The 16,095-nt window shown below is 34.0% G+C and overlaps 1 protein-coding gene across 1 annotated transcript in view; it reads left to right on the top strand.

The window, feature by feature from the left end:
• The window catches only part of ARMC1 (armadillo repeat containing 1), a 32,837-nt gene that overhangs the window by 1,969 nt on the left and 14,773 nt on the right, over positions 1 to 16,095 (top strand). The window contains exons 2-3 of the mRNA XM_011364586.2: positions 2,545 to 2,765; positions 8,245 to 8,336. Of these exons, the coding sequence (XP_011362888.1) occupies positions 2,583 to 2,765; positions 8,245 to 8,336 (275 nt within the window). The 5' untranslated portion in view covers positions 2,545 to 2,582. The remainder of the gene's footprint in view (positions 1 to 2,544; positions 2,766 to 8,244; positions 8,337 to 16,095) is intronic.

The following is a 16,095-nucleotide window of genomic DNA, read 5'->3' as shown; positions in this document are numbered from 1 at the left end:
TATTTGTGTGAAATTGATAGAATAACACAAAAACACGAAATGTATCTAATACATGAATTGAGATTAAAGTCCTCACTTTTGCTTACCTGTTTCCATTTTCTCAGCTCTTCCATAGCTATCTTATAAAATCTTGTATGTGAACTCATCGATCCATAGAAATAATAGTCATTTCACAGGATTTAGGTAATTCTCAGAGTAATGATATCAAGAATGTTAAATAAATATGAACTCTGACACTGAGGAATTCTCTCCCGAAGTTTTACATAAAAACCCATTGAATTTAGGGAAGCAACTTGCAGCTTCTGCCTGCCTTTCTTGCCTTCATTTAAGTGCTGTAGGAAATGCAGTGCTTGACCATAGCTTCTGCCTCTGCTGTTATGTTAGGATACTTGATGCCATGTGGTATTCCAACCTTTCACAGGCAGATCCTTATTTGAGCCCTCTCCTTATCAGTGGGCTTTGAACATTGAAAGTTTTAACTCTTTTGACTTTTGTTCATCTCGAACAGGTTTTTCACAGTCTTTCTCACTGAATAGTTAGTTCTAAGGACTCCTTAGGTGAGAATGGAGCTCTCCAGTTCCAAGGCCAGTGTTATATGCAAAAAACCATCACCCAGAGTATTTGGTTCTTAACTGTGACTTGGCTCTTGGGCCTTTGAGCCAGTAATTGGTTCTGCAGGTTCCATTTTGGATAGGGTCTGTGCTGGTGACAGCACAGAAAGCTCATGGGTAAACTGGTTTGTAAACAGGGATATAAAGGCAATTGATAACAGGAGCATCTAAAATGTAACATGTCCCCAAACCTTTTAGTCTTATCCTTATCCCTATATATTCAGTCTATTGTTCTTTATAAATCTCTTTTTATTGCCACAGTAACTATGTTTTCACTTTGAGAAAACTACCTGTGAAATACTATCCTGTTGAAGCCCTATTTTCTCTGAGTACTTTGTTTTGCATTTGCTTGTAGACTTAAAAATTATAAATTTAATGTATTTTATCTGGAATATGATTCTTTTTTTGCCACGTGATATGTGTTAAAGAACCTTAGTAGTGGTTTTAAAACTGCTTATTCCAATTTATTGAATAATCTTACTTTTTTTTATTGATTTTTGACTTCATTTAACTATAATTTATTGAGCATTTATTGTGTGCCAGGCACTAGTCTAAGCCCTTTACATGTATTTATTTCATTTGGACAATACACCTGCTATAATTAACCCCATTCTACAGATTAAGAAACTGAACAAAGAGTTAAATGATTTGCCTAAAATCTCAGTTATCAAGTGGTGGAGCCTGGGTCTGGCTGAGAGCCTACTTTCTTATATTGAATAAAAAAACTTATAAAAAAACTTTCCTGGGAATAGAATCTTTACTCCCCCCAACCCCCAATCCAAGTCCTATTGCTTTACTTTTAATAGCTTTGTATATTTTAATACCTTATATGGCCAGTTTTACTTTATTTTCCCCCAAAATAGCTTTACTAGCCTTTCTGGAGTTATAATCTTGTTCCGGACCTCCTCCTCCAGTTGGCATTGTTCAAATTTGCATTAAACTTATTAATTTGTGAAAAGTATTTACACCTCTGTATTCTTCCTCACAAGGAATATATTGTGTAACTTGGTTAATTGAAGTGATTAATTTTAACTTTCTGCTCATGTGAAAATTATTCTTCGATATTTTGTTTCTTTGGCTTTTGTATGTAACATTTTCTAAAATACCCTGTTTACTTTTATGGGGAAAAGGATATGCTGAATTTAAAAGAACTGTATGGGAAGTAGAGAGACCGCTGACCAGTTTAGCAGATAGTAAATAAGATTGTAATTCAGTTCTATACTAACTTTTGTCACCTGGGGCAAATTATTTAACTTCTCTGTGACTTTGAAATGAATTACCAAATTCTATTTCATTCTTCTGAATATGGCAAACTCTGAGGTGGACAGGTGTGTTTAGGTTTAGTTAAGGTTCACCATGACCTTCCAGACTCCACTGGCCTGAGGCACAGGATGAGATAACCTTTCTGGTTTCTTTGCTTTCAGCCTTCTTTGACTCTCCTTTTTCCTAGAGGATTTTATTTTTTTGCAGACACATTATGCTGGGTTTTGTTCATAGATGAATAAGAAAAACTGTCAGCCAGCCACTTTTCCCTGAGGTACTTGACTTAGGCTCCAGAAAACTTCAAGAGGAAAAAAGGCACTGGCAGTGTTACAATTTGAGAAGTGCAGCAAAGGTTACAAGCTTGCACTATAAAGACCTTGTTTATTGTGGTGCTGTAGTGTTAAAATATGTATTGCTAAAAAGGAATTTATTGGAATATTGAAGATGACATATGTTCTTTAAACATTGTGCATACATAAATAACTTGAATTTTTTTTTTAAGTCAGCTTCTTATGTTCATTTTACTTGTCTTAAGCTGTGGAATTGCCAGTGCTTTTTCGTGATTTAGATTCATCTGTTTCTTTCTAAAGGTGTTGTAATCTTGATTATTTAACAAATGCCATAAAATAGTTTAGCAACCTAGAACTAATTTTGCAAACCGTTTCTACAGAATTTAAGAAGATTTTGTTCATGTATATGGTATAGAAGATGAATTCTTCCTCTTCCATCATGAATGAAGAACCTGATGCTCTGTCGGTAGTTAATCAACTACGGGATCTAGCAGCAGATCCATTAAATAGAAGAGCCATTGTCCAGGATCAGGGATGTCTGCCTGGCCTTATTTTATTTATGGACCATCCCAACCCTCCTGTTGTCCACTCGGCTTTGCTTGTAAGTTGCATTTACCAGTTTCAATCTTAGTGTTATAATTTTGCAATTAAGTAGAATTTGAAGAAGTGACATGCTAAAAAGTTAGAAGTGACTGTAGAGGAAATAATAGTAAGTCTCTTTCTGTGTGGGCAAACATGTACGTGTCTAGACCTTTGACACAAATGGTAGCACACTACATGCATGGAATATTCTGCAACCTTTTTCCCTTAAATTTTAAGGATTATATCATATTAGTACAGATGGACACTTAAAAAAGCACTTAATTGTTTTGTTTTTATTTTGTAACAGTTTAATTAAGATGTAAATCACACACTATACAATTCACCTATTTAGAGTACCATTCAGTGGTTTTTAGTATATCCATACAGTTGTGCAGCCATCACCACTATCTATTTTAGAAAACGTTCATCATTTCAGAAACTACTCTTAACCTATTCCCCAGTTCCCTACCCTGCTTCTGTAAGTGGCTGCGACTTGCTATCTTTCTCTATTGACCCACTCCAGCAAAAATGCCTACATATATTTTATATGAATAGAATCATATAATATGTGGTTTTCGTGACTGGTTTCTTTCACTGAGCATAATGTTTTCAAGGTTCATCACATTGTAGCATGTATCAGTACTTCATTACTATTTATGGCTGGATAATATTTCATTGTAGGGATATGCCATATTCTGTTGGCATAAATGTTGAATGGATAAATTCATCAGTAGATGAATTATATTGTTTTAATATAAGATGGGAAGGAAAGATAAGGAAAGGAGAGGAAAAGCAAAACATACAGGATCATAAATACATAAGGAATTATGAGAAATTGGGGGGATAGAGAAACATGTTAAAGAACAACATAGGGCAATCAAGCAAATTCGGAATGTGATCATTTCTGAAGGACAAATAATCTGATTCCATAAACAGTAAATGGCATTAAAAGGAAAGACAGTGGGGGTAGAGGAGAAGAAGGGATAGCAGTAACTGTTATAGATTAAAAGAGACTTAAGGGATGCATCAACCAGGTGTAATATGTAGACCTGATTTAGATCCTGATTTGAACAAATCAACTATAAACATTTTTAAATACCTTGAAATATTATAGATCAGATAGTAGATGATATTAAAGAACATTAATACTTTTGCAGGGTTTTATAATAATATTCTCATTAAGTTAAAAAAAAAACCCCATTAACTTCTTAGAGATGTACTGAAGTATTTACAAATAAAGTTATACTTTTTCTGAGATTTACTATAAAGTACTCCAGTGTGGTTACTGGTAGGGGAGATAAATGAAACCCAATTGCCAAGTGGTTGATAATTGTTAAATCTGAATAATGGGTACACAGAGGTCACCACACATTTTCTCTCTACTTTTATGTCTTTTAAAAATTTTCATAACAATGTTTGAAAGAAAGTTAATATAATAGAAAATTTTAAACTCACTCTCCTTTACTTAAGGGCCCATGATTAATTCTCATTTAGTCTAATTTTACAAGTTCTTCCAGAAAAATAATCTTGGCTTTTCGTTTTCAAAAATCAGACTGCATTATATAGATTTCCCTTTTTACCTTCATAGAACGAAGTTAACAGGCAAAACAGACATCGACATTGCATAAAGGATGAGAAGAGTGTGTTGATCTAGATAAGGACTTGGGGTTGAAACAAGTTTTTTTTTAATAGACTAGACTTGAACCTGTTTAAATTCAGAAGGCAAGAGGTTGCTAGAGAGAAGTTTGAGAAGGCTCTCATAGTTGCAGAAAATGGGAAAGGTTGCTAAGAATGGTGAGTTTGTTCATAGGTGTTCAGGGGCTGATTACTTTGGTAATAACTGAATGATATGATACTTATGGCTTATGAAACTCCTTTTTCATCCCCCTTCAGGCCTGCTGTAGGCTCTGAGGGCCAGATGGTTGTATTTGTTCAGGGCTGATTCTTGGCCAGGTAAGTTGGACAGAATGACTACGCTAGAGAGTTTAGGATTTTGGCAAGAAAGTGGCTGAAATGATAGATGGTAGGTGGTAGGCTGAATCGGAAGGAAAGTTAAGTTATGGAGGGACAGAGCTAAGGAGGAAGTAGAGCGATTGGTGGGTAAAAATTCCTAAAGAGGTTGAACAGATGTCGTGTTTTTATAATTTCACTTTATCTTCACTATTGGGTTATTAGCTATACCCTTTTAAAAAAAAATTGTTTTTGTGTGGTTGCTCTAGATTTACAATATACATCTTTAGCTTATCACAGTCTACCTTTAAATAAAACATACACTTCATGTGTAATGTGAGAAGCATGCAACAGTTTATTTCCATCTCCACCCATCTTTTTTGCTATTTTTTGTTATACATTTTACTTCTACATATGTCAAAAAATCTACAGTATTTTTGCTTTAAAGTTATCTTTTAAAGAGATTAAAATTTAAAAAATCAAATGTATTTTATATTTATCCTTATATTTACCATATCTGTCATTCTTCAATCCCTAATATAGATTCACATTTCTATTAGTGTCCTTTTTATTCTGCCTAAAGAACTTTAACTTTTTATGTATTGTGAGTTTGCTGGTGGCTTTTTCTTTAGTACTTTAAAAGGTATTGTTTCCTTGTCTGTCTTAGAGGATTTCTAACACGACTGTCATAATTCTTAACTTTTGTTCCACTCTATATAATTCCTTTTTCTGGTTTCCTTTGTGACTTTATTACTGATTTTCAGCAAACGATAATGACGTGCTTGAAATGGATGGTTTCCTTGGGGTTTTGTTTTGCTTGGAATTTGTTGAGCTTCTTGGGTCTGTGGGTTTATAGTTTTCATTAATTTGGGGAAACTGTCTTTTATTATTTTTTCAAGTTTTTTCTGTCTCCTCCCTCTTACTCTACTGAAACTCAAATTACATGTGTGTTAGATATTTCATGTTATCCCACAGGTCTCTGTTGTACTGCTTTTTTTTTTTTTTCAATTTTTTTCCCCTCTCTTAAGCTTCATTTTGGATAGTTTTTATTGTTACATTTTAAAGTTCACTAATCTTTTTTTCCTGTAGTGTCTAATCTGCTGTTAGTCTTATCCAGTGTGCTATTCACTTCAGATAGTTATGTTTTTGTCCTATAGAAGTTACATTTAGATCTTTTTAATATCTTCCATTTTTTCCTCACCACGTTCATGTCTTCCTACTCACCCTTGAGTATATGGAGCATATTTATAATAGCTGTCTAATTTCCGATATTCTCTTATTTTCTAATTCCATCTCTGTCATTGTTTGGTCTGTTTTTATTGATTTTTCTCTCTGGTTATGGGTCATATTTTCCTGCTTTGTATGCCCGGTAATTTTTAATCAGATGTCAGACATTTTATGGTTTTCGGTTTTCAGATTTTTTTGGTATTCCTATAAATTTTCTTGAGCTTTGTTCTGGGTTGCAGTTAAGTTACTTGGGATGAGTTTGGACTTGCTCTCAGGCTTTGTAGAGTGAGTCCAAGCAGCTATATCTTATGATATTCCCACTACTAATGGGAGGCTCTTCTGAGGATTCCCCTTGATTCCTCTATGCATGTGAGGTCTTTACACCTCTGGCTGGTGGTACCACAAACTTCCCAGCCAGTGTGAGCTCCAGGCAGTGTTTCTTTCCTTGGTAGTTTTATTTACTAGCCCTATGGCCTTTTACCCCAGGCATGTGCAAACTAATATTAAATCAAAGATTCTTGGGGACCCCTTCAAGAGGTCTCTGGAGCGCTCTTGCTGTTGAGATTCCTCCTCTCTGTTGTTCTCCTTTGCAAAATCTAGTGCCTGAAGTGTTTTCTGACACCAACCAATTAATTCTCTGATCCTCTGTGGACATCAGCTGGTGTTTGACAATATAATTCAATTCTGACACTACCTGAAGCTAAGTATTAAACTCCTCAGGTTTAAGGTTTAGTCCCACAAGACTGCTCTCACTTTAAAGGCTAGTCGCAAGTATCAGGTCACCATATTTCTGACTGAACTGCCATAAATTGGGTGTTACAATGACCCTGTCCTCAGGTTTGATAATTTACTAGAATGGCTCACAGAACTCAGGAAGCCACTTTACTTATGTTTACCAGTTTATTATAAAGGATACACATGAACAGGTTCATAGGGCAAGGTCTGGAAGGGCCCCAAGCACAGAAACTTCTGTCTCTGTGCAGTTGGAGTGTGCCACTCCTTGCAAGTGAATGTAGTCACCAGTTTAGAAACTGAATTTCCTTGTTCAGGTGTTTTTATAGATCTCAACCCCTTCTTTATGAATAACAGAAGACACTCCTGCCCCTTAGAAAATTCAAAGGGTTTTAGGAGCTCTGTGCCAGGAACCAGATAAAGACCAAATATTTTGTATTATACTGCACCACACCAACATCCCCAACTCTGATCTCTGCCTCCCTAACTCCACAAGACCAGTGGGCTCCATTTGGGTACCCCTCTGTGCTACAGTCTGGAAACTTCCTCCAAAGCAGTGAGATGGGAAAATTCTAGGGCCAACTTCATCATTTCCCTTCTCTCGGGGATTACAGTTCTGTGCTGCCTCTTGTCCAGTGTGTTTAATATCTGTTGTCCCGGTTATTAGTTTTTATGGAGGGACAGCAGTCCCATGGCAGTTAATCTTTTATGGGAGTGAGTGAAAATCGAGGTAGGAGTAGTTGCGGAAAGGATAGGAGATTGCAGTCAGGGATTGTTGAATTTGTGATTTCATAGATTGTATCATTTTGCATAATGACCAGGCACTTTGGAAATGGAGTATAGAGGACCAGTAAAAAATGCGAAGGTCAGTGGACTGAGATGGCAGTGCTTTGGATGGTGTAGTTCATGGAGGTGTTCTCCTGAGAATCAAGTACCAAAGTCTTCCATGAATGATGAGAGATTAGGAGGTCTGTAGAACAGCTAATGAAATCCCTAAAGAATTAGCATGTGAAGGAAATACGTGCAAAAATGTACTTTAAATCTTAAGAGGAGCTCCCTAGAAAAGTTGAACTCAGAAAATAGAAATTCGTGAGAGTGAGTTCTTTTACTTTTCAATTAAAAAAAAAATAAGACATTTTAAAGGCGAATTGTAAAAATAGAAACTGTTGATTCCATATAAGTAGTTAGTTGTGTATTGTCCCTCTCAGCAGTTTAATTCATATGTAAAAAGCATCTAGGAAAATGATGGCTGTTGGGACTACGCCCTAAATTAATGAATGGAATATAGGTGTTTGCGTCCTCGACAAGATGATGGTGAAAATAAAACCGGAACAACCTAGTTTTGACTTTGCAGATAAGTTGGAAACCTTCATTTCAAAGAGCAGATTCAGCTACTCCAGCTGAAAGGATCATCTCTCCCCCAGGGGACTGCCTGATTATCACACTTAAGAGTTTCTGAACACTTCAGAATCAATGGATTCTAAAAACGAAAACCTATTTTTCTCTTTTTCTCTTGCAGTAAGTTAGTTGTGGGTTTAATTTTGGGTAATCTGGATGTGGGAATTAACCTATTACTGTTTCTGCTGTAGGCTCTTCGATACTTGGCGGAATGCCGTGCTAACAGAGAAAAGATGAAAGGAGAACTGGGTATGATGTTAAGCTTGCAAAATGTTATACAGAAGTAAGTACAATAGTTAGTTTCCAAACAGAGTAGAAACTTGGATCTTCCTATTAAACGTATACTGGCTGATATATAATTTTACTGATAAAAAAATTTTAAGTTATTTTTTTATGGTGGCATTAGTTAACGAAATCCAGTAAGTTTCAGCTGTACATTTTAACAGTAAGGCATATATATATTTACATTGTGTATTTTGAAGTTTTTATTCTAATATAAGGGCATGCTTTTTGTGATTTATATGTCCAAAAATGTTCTGATGGTCAGTGTTCTGATATTCTTAAACATTGATATTAATGGTTCTTAAGAAAATGCTCAAATTTTAAATGTTGATAAACATTGTGCTTATGAATATTTTTTAAAAAGAAAAATCCTACCTCGTGTGAAGTTTTGTTAAGTAAATTGATTTTCTAACAAAGCAACGCATTTGAAAATAGACAGTATTATAGTACAGTACAAAATTATTTTGTTACTTCATCCTGGTCTTAAAAGAATCTTTATTAGTGTCATACAAAAAAGAGGTTTTAGTAAGGTTTTCCTGAACATCATTGAGAGGTCTCAGAGACTTAGAACTATTTAATTTGAATTTTAGCAAATGGGTGGCTTTTAATTGTGTCTCTCATCTTACTAAGATTTTCATATCCATTGTTTCATTTTATTATTTATGACTTTCTGAGGTAGGTTTGACAGATAACAGTTTTATGGGTGTGGAAAATACAGAGGCCAAGTTACTTATCTGTGGCCCTTCAGCTGTGTTGCCTCTGGGGTTGTCTGGTTTGTTCCTTTCTTAGGCCTTGCTGATTTCTTTGTAGAATGCTAGAAATTGAAGATTCACTGTTTTGATATTTCCAAGAGAAATATCTAGAAGAAAAAGGTAAGCTTTCCGAGGCTTTCTTTTAAGTTTATTCTGTATCTTGATCTTGTACAGGAAAGGCTGCCTTTAAAATTATAATAAGTAACCACTTAATTTATTTGTTTTTTTTTTAAACTTATTTTGCAGTTTCTTTGGCTTGAGTGGTCACAAAAGTTCTTCTATAATTGCCAAATACTATAAGTTGAATTATATTAGTGGAGAATTATCTAAGCTGATTTCCAAGGCAGTGTTTTTTTGTTTGTTTTGTTTTGTTTTTGTTTTTTAGTGTTTTTGGCTTCTAGATAAATTTTATATTATTAATCTTATTTTTTAGAGATTACTTAAATATTTGTTCTCATGGGGTCACCTACCTGATAGGCTAATTCTTTGGTGTTTTCATCTTTGACAAGATAGAGACTGAAGTTCTTTTCTTGTTTTTATCAGGTGATCAGATAGGAATAAATAAAAGGAAATATTGACTGCCATCAACTGTGTTAATCCTTGCCTATCATTTGAAGTCAGTTTCCTTAGTGAAAATTTAGATTCTAGTTCTGACTTGAGACAGATCCTTTTTTTGCCCTTCAGTTTCCTTATCCATAAGCCTGAAATGACATCTGCAAAGTAATCGAGGATCCAATGGGATGATATATATAGAAATGCTTTGTAAATTCTCAAATGTTGTGTAAAATATGAGGTCACATTATTCTTATTTCCAGTATGCTTTAATGCCATATTAGTTAACTATTTTGGCACAGTTCTGTTGGAAACAGTGAAAGGTTTAAGCATAATATAGATGCTTCTGTAGGGCTGTTTTATTCATATGATGAACTTAAGGTTGTGTATTCCTTTAACAGGTATAGTTGTTGAAGTCGAAAATAGGTAGTAAAAATTTTTAAATATTAGAAATTTGATGAAAAATTAATGTTGATTTATTAAAATAGACTTCAAATTTGAACTTTAAAGATATAGAGCAAGTTTTAGAGATATAAAATTAACCTATAAAACAATTTTTTGATTGTCTAAGGTTGTGATATGTGTGTATGTGTGTGAATATATATAAGTGAGAGATACATCTGTAAAACAGGAGACTACTTGTATCTTTTTTTTTTTTAAGAGAAGTGGTATGTCAGTTGAGATCGTTCTATTTGTGTATCTAGGAAGGAGATACTGAGGTAGAGTTAAAGCTGGAAAAGGTTAGTTGTGGGGTAAGGTCTGTAAAGATAAAGGAGGATGAAGCAAGATTAAATTAGTCTTTAGACTATAGGCAGATTGACGTCTGTAAAAGGAAGGTGGACAGGAAACGGAATGGGACAAGGAGTCTCAGATTGCAATGCAAGTCCGACAGCCAACTCAGTGGGGAGCTCCAGAGCTAAGATTACCTTGTAGGTGAGTTTTCATTAGGCAGAAATGGCTAGGCCTAAGCCCCCACTGCTCTGTCATTGTCTGGGGGCTGCCCTGAAAGAGCTAGGTTTTGGAATAGAGGATTGGAAGGTGGATGTGATGAATTTCAGAGCCACCGCAGCTGGTGGCTGTGCTACTGGACTTCCTGCAGCTGAAATTCAGATTTCTTTCTTAAAGGGAGATCCACGCAGTGTATTTCCATGACTGTCCCAAGTGGCTTTAAAGTATAGCTTTTAGAACAATGTGGTAATTGTTGCTGCCTCTTCCAGTAGTAAGACAGATGTACATTTGTATATTCTATTACTATAATTTGGTCCTATAGCCCTCTCAAATATGGAGATATAATGTAAGAATTCTTTTACAATTTTGCAGCTCATTTGGCGATCTTAGATTTGAAAGTTGCCTTTCATGCTTTTTAAACGTCACCCACATTTACCAAAATAACCATCTTAGAAGTTTAGCAGTATAATTAAATGTTAAAAGTATGTGTTTTGGCTTGTAAACCTCAAGACATGAAGTATTGGATCAGGCTTTGGTTCAGCATGTTTAACTTTGTGTTGTGAACTATCTCATGGCTTGGACACAATTTTTTTTTAAAGAAATTAGATTGGCATTTTTATTATCTCTTCATTTACTTGTTTCTTTTGGGTACTATCTATTAAAAATCCTTAAAAATCAAAATGAAAAGTTTTTTTTTATCATATAGAGCAAGGTGAGTTTTATATACAGTAGTCTCCCCTTATCTGTGGTTTGGTTTTCCGTGATTTCACTTAACCGCAGTCAACTGCAGTCTAAAAATATTAAATGAAAAATTTCAGAAAATAAACAGTTCCTAAGTTTTAACTCGTGCACCATTCTCTGTAGTGTGATGCAGTCCCGAGTCTGCCCGCATCTTCTTGCCGGGGCGTGAATCATCCCTTTGTCCAGCGTATCCATGCTGTAGATGCTCCCTGCCCATTAGTCTCTTAATAGCCTGTCTCAGTTATCAGCGGTAGAGCACTGCTTGTGTTCAAGTCACCCTTATTTTACTTATTTATGGCCTGAAAGCTCAAGAGTAGTGTTGCTGGCAATTCAGATATACCAAAGAGAGGCCATAAAGTGCTTCCTTTACGTGAAAAGGTACGTATATGTAGGAAAAAACATAGTATATATAGGGTTCAGTATTATCCACGCTTTTGGGCATCCACTGGGAGGGTCTCAGAATGTATCCCTTGAGGATAAAGGGAGGACTACTGTATGCATAACCGATTTGAAATTTTAAACATACATTCTTTAAACATTATTTTGTATTTTGACATTTGTGTTACCAAATACAGATTTTATTACTGTTCTAATGTAACTAGTATATGAACTAATTGGCATCCCATTTTTATATAAGTCACCTTGATAAACTGTAGCACAAAAGATCAGTGTTCTATCTCAAGATAATTATTCTCATTCAGGACGGGATTCCTATCAGTATCTCTCTTTAGGAGTACTGAATTAGGAGGAGAATTTAACTATGATTCAATGGAATTAAACAACTAAGGAAGTATAAGAAAGATCTTCCCATATCCCAGAAAGAGCTACAGAACAAAGAAAATGTATTGTGAAGGGATACTTTATTGACTGAAGAGAAACCTTCCATCTGGCAGTGGTCAAAGAGGAAACCAAAATAGCAGAAGTAGGTAGGGAGAGTGGAGGTTATTTTCATGTGGGAAGTAGAGGAGAATATTGTATAAAATAGGGAAAATTCTGCATTCTAGAGTTTTTGTCCCTTAATCACTGTAATATGGTTTTCTACAGAATATTGCTGAGATTTTAACATGTTATTCAACAGCAGGTTTTACTTGTGTGGTCAGATTGGTGCTTACAGATCAACAATTGGATTGACTTCAAAGTCACCGTTACTCTCAGTTTTTTATTTGTGAAGAGAATTTCAGATTCTCTGTCACTCAGAATGAATCTGGCATTATGTTCTAATTTAAACTCTTCTATAAATAAAAATTCGTCATTAGAGGTTAGAACCTTTTTACATTTTATTTTAGTTCTGGATCCCTATGTGAAGAGAATTTTCAAAATGTCAACTTAGGAAAACATTTGAACCCAGTTGAAGACATTTGTTAATTGGTATTTCAGGAGTAATACTTCTGATACAAGATGCATTTTATAAAAGCACATGTGAATATCTAACATGAAGTATACTAGAAATAAAAACCACTTTAATAAAATGTGGCATTGCAACTTTAAAATATCTCATTCATCTGGAGAACTTGCTAAAATTCTAGATTTTGAAACAGTGCCATAATAAATGGTGGTCTATTCTTCTTGCTAAAATCTTGGATGAGAAGTGTGTGCTTCATTTCTTTATGCATTTTTTCTATGTTCTTTTACTTTTTAACATGTCATCTTAAATCTTATTACAAGTATGTGGTGTGTGGCTTATTTGTAAAAACTAGAAAATACGAAAAGGAAGAAAACCCATAATGCCATTTATCTTTTCATTTAAATATGAATATATACATATACATATATTTTTTAAACTTTAGATTGAAATGATATCAAACTTATAGAAAAGTTGTAAAAACGGTACAGTGCCTTGAGACCCTACATCTAGATTCCCCAAGTTTTAACATCTTACCATTTGCTTTACCATTTAATATTTACTTTATCATTCTCTCTCCATACATGATGTACATGATGTTATTTAGTACATATATGTTCATAATTTTTATGTGTGTGTATATATGTGTGTGTATTCATTGTGAAGTATGTCTTTTAAGATTAAAAAGTGCCCTTTAGCATGTTTACTGCTTGGATTTGTTTGATATCAGTACACAACCCCTGTTCTCGTTTCTATGTTTGCCCATTGCTTTATTTCTGAATCACTTTTTAAAATTGTCTTGTTTTGTGAGTCAAATTGAAAATCTTTTTCTTTTGATTGGTGAGCTAAGTCTGTTTACACTTATTGACTGATACCTTTCATCTTAACTCATTTTTGTTGTAGTTACCATGTATATTATGTTACAGTAGTTGTCTTTCTCTGCATGATGTTTTATTTTGAAAATGTCTTCTGATACTTAGAAAGATTTGTTTTATTGTTATAGTGGTTGCCTTTGTACTTATACTTTTAAAACCTGTTCTAAGTTGTCTGTTTTCTTGGTTAAACTTTTACTCTTTTGCTTGTTAGTATTTAATGAGAATCATTTTGACCCCCACCTATTATGCATTTTGTAGTCACTGAGCTTTTTCTCCTTTCCTCTTTTCTTATCCCTTCTTTTTTTTAAGTTGCATTATTTCTGCTTTGTCAGAACATTTATATATTCTTACATCCTGTTTCCCACATTTATCTTAAACTTAGATTTACAGTTAAATATGTAAAATGTTCATCATCAGTCCTTCTGTTAAAGTTCTCCCAATCATCTCTTGGTTGAAGCTCATTCTCTAGTAGATCGATCAAGAAAGGCTCAAGTCTTCTATGAGTTCTTTCATATTTAATTTTTTAATATAACCTTGACACTCGAAGGACAACTAGACTGGATCTGTGGCTCACCTTTTGTTTTCCTGAGATTCTCAAAAATGCTGTTCCATTTTGCTTTGATATTTTATGTTTTGAGAAGCCTGATGTCAACCTATCTTATAAAAGATAGAGACAATAGTAATACAGTAAGCCCTCTCTTAACGTCCACATGTAATGACCAATTTTACCTTAGGCTAATTGATATAAACAAGAGTTAAGTTCCTATGGCATCTCATAAACATTATAACAAGATGACATTGAATAAAACGATATAATTCAAGAGCCTGCTGTAATTTACTTAATATCAGGAGCACTCTTCCATATAATCGTTTTCCTGCAATATCATTCTAAATGGCTGCAGTTCTATTCCACATCCTTTATAGTTTTTTTTCCAGTGTCTTTTGTAATTACTTAGAACAGAAGTTGGCAAGTTTTTTTCTGTAAAAAGGCAGATAGTAAATATTTTTGCCTTTGATGGACAGACAATCTCAGTTGCAACTACTCAGCTCTGCCTATGTGGGTCAAGCAGCCATAGATGGGATGTAAATAAATGGGCTTTGGCTCAAGGATCATAGTTTCCCTGCCTTGGAAGTCATCGTTACCTAAACGGAGCTGTTGACTTCCTTCTTAGAACCCTTTTCAAGTTAGGATTTTTGTGTTAAAAGATGAGGGATAATTTTCTGGGTTGCATAAATGTTACAAGAACATTTTTTCTTGGCAATTAACACAGGGGGAAAAAATGCAAAACCAACTGCAAAAGGTAACATGAAGTTTTTAAAATAGCAAGTCTCTAACAGTAAAATAGTATATTAATTGCTTTCATGAAGTATGTGGAAGTCTTAACTGACTGTTATGGGCAATAGAAAATGTTATTAGCAGCATCTAGAATTAGAGTGAATTGCTGACCAATAAGGAAATATTATATTTATATTCAGAATGAAAATTATTTTTAATGTATAATAAAGATCAGAGTTCACCTTTTAGTTGTGCTTTATGAACAGTGTTTTGAATTTTTTTCAGTATAGATAACTAATTAGAAAAAGTGGTGAGGAATCAATATACTTCATTATGGAATAGTAAATTACTGAGAGCAAAATTCCAATTACTAAATGAAAGAGCCTTTTAATATAGTCTTTTTTTCTAATGTCAGATTTTAAAGACTGAACTAAATCCAGGGCATTAATCAGCTCTTTTAATTTTCCTAAGAAGATTAGGGCAATTAATACTTGCTTAATTATACAGTGTCTCTTACATTTATGGCCGAAAGTACTGTATAACTCTGGACTTTTTTAAAGGGGAAGGTAGCTTTCAAATTTGCAGATGCTCTTGGATTTTTCTTTTTAGTTTTAAAAGCATATTTTTAATTTGAGGAAATAATTATAATTGATTTGTTGATCAGCAATATGCATATTTGTGATACTCAAATAGTATCCAGATCAAGAAGTAACTTGGTTTGTAAATCATTTTTGCTTAAATGCTTTTGTAAATTTTGTAAATTTTTTTTGCCTAAGACAGAATTTTACTTAGTTTTAAAAGAGATCTGGGTCTATACATAGAGGTTTTCTCTTAACTATTTCACAGGAAGACTAGCAATAAAGTTTAGTTCTGAGGTACACCAGAAGAACATACTTAAAATAAGTGAGATCGTCATGTTGCTTTGATTATGTTATCCTTTTAAAATCTTTTGGTTTTAAGTAGATAGAAATTGAAAATCTTCCAGAAAGAAATTTATTACTGTATGAAAATGATGAAACTTTGAAACTGAAATAAGGATGTTAAAAATGGCAGTGGTGGGAGTAGTTATTTCATTTAACCATTTTTGCTAATCTGTCATCTGTAATTGTTATATCTAAATAGGCATAGTCTGTATGATTCTATAGATGAAGTTAATTTTATTGTAAAATCATAATACCTGTATAGGGGATAATTTTATTGTAAATCCTCAACTTTCTAACAAAGTATGAGTAGCCTCTGTAGCTGTACAGGCAGTCATAAATGCACATGTGTCA

Source organism: Pteropus vampyrus, unplaced genomic scaffold (genome assembly GCF_000151845.1).
Source record: "Pteropus vampyrus isolate Shadow unplaced genomic scaffold, Pvam_2.0 Scaffold99, whole genome shotgun sequence".
Classification (NCBI taxonomy): Eukaryota; Metazoa; Chordata; class Mammalia; order Chiroptera; family Pteropodidae; genus Pteropus; species Pteropus vampyrus.
The sequence above is the reverse complement of the archived record's forward strand: the minus strand, read 5'-3'. Positions and strand labels throughout refer to the sequence as shown.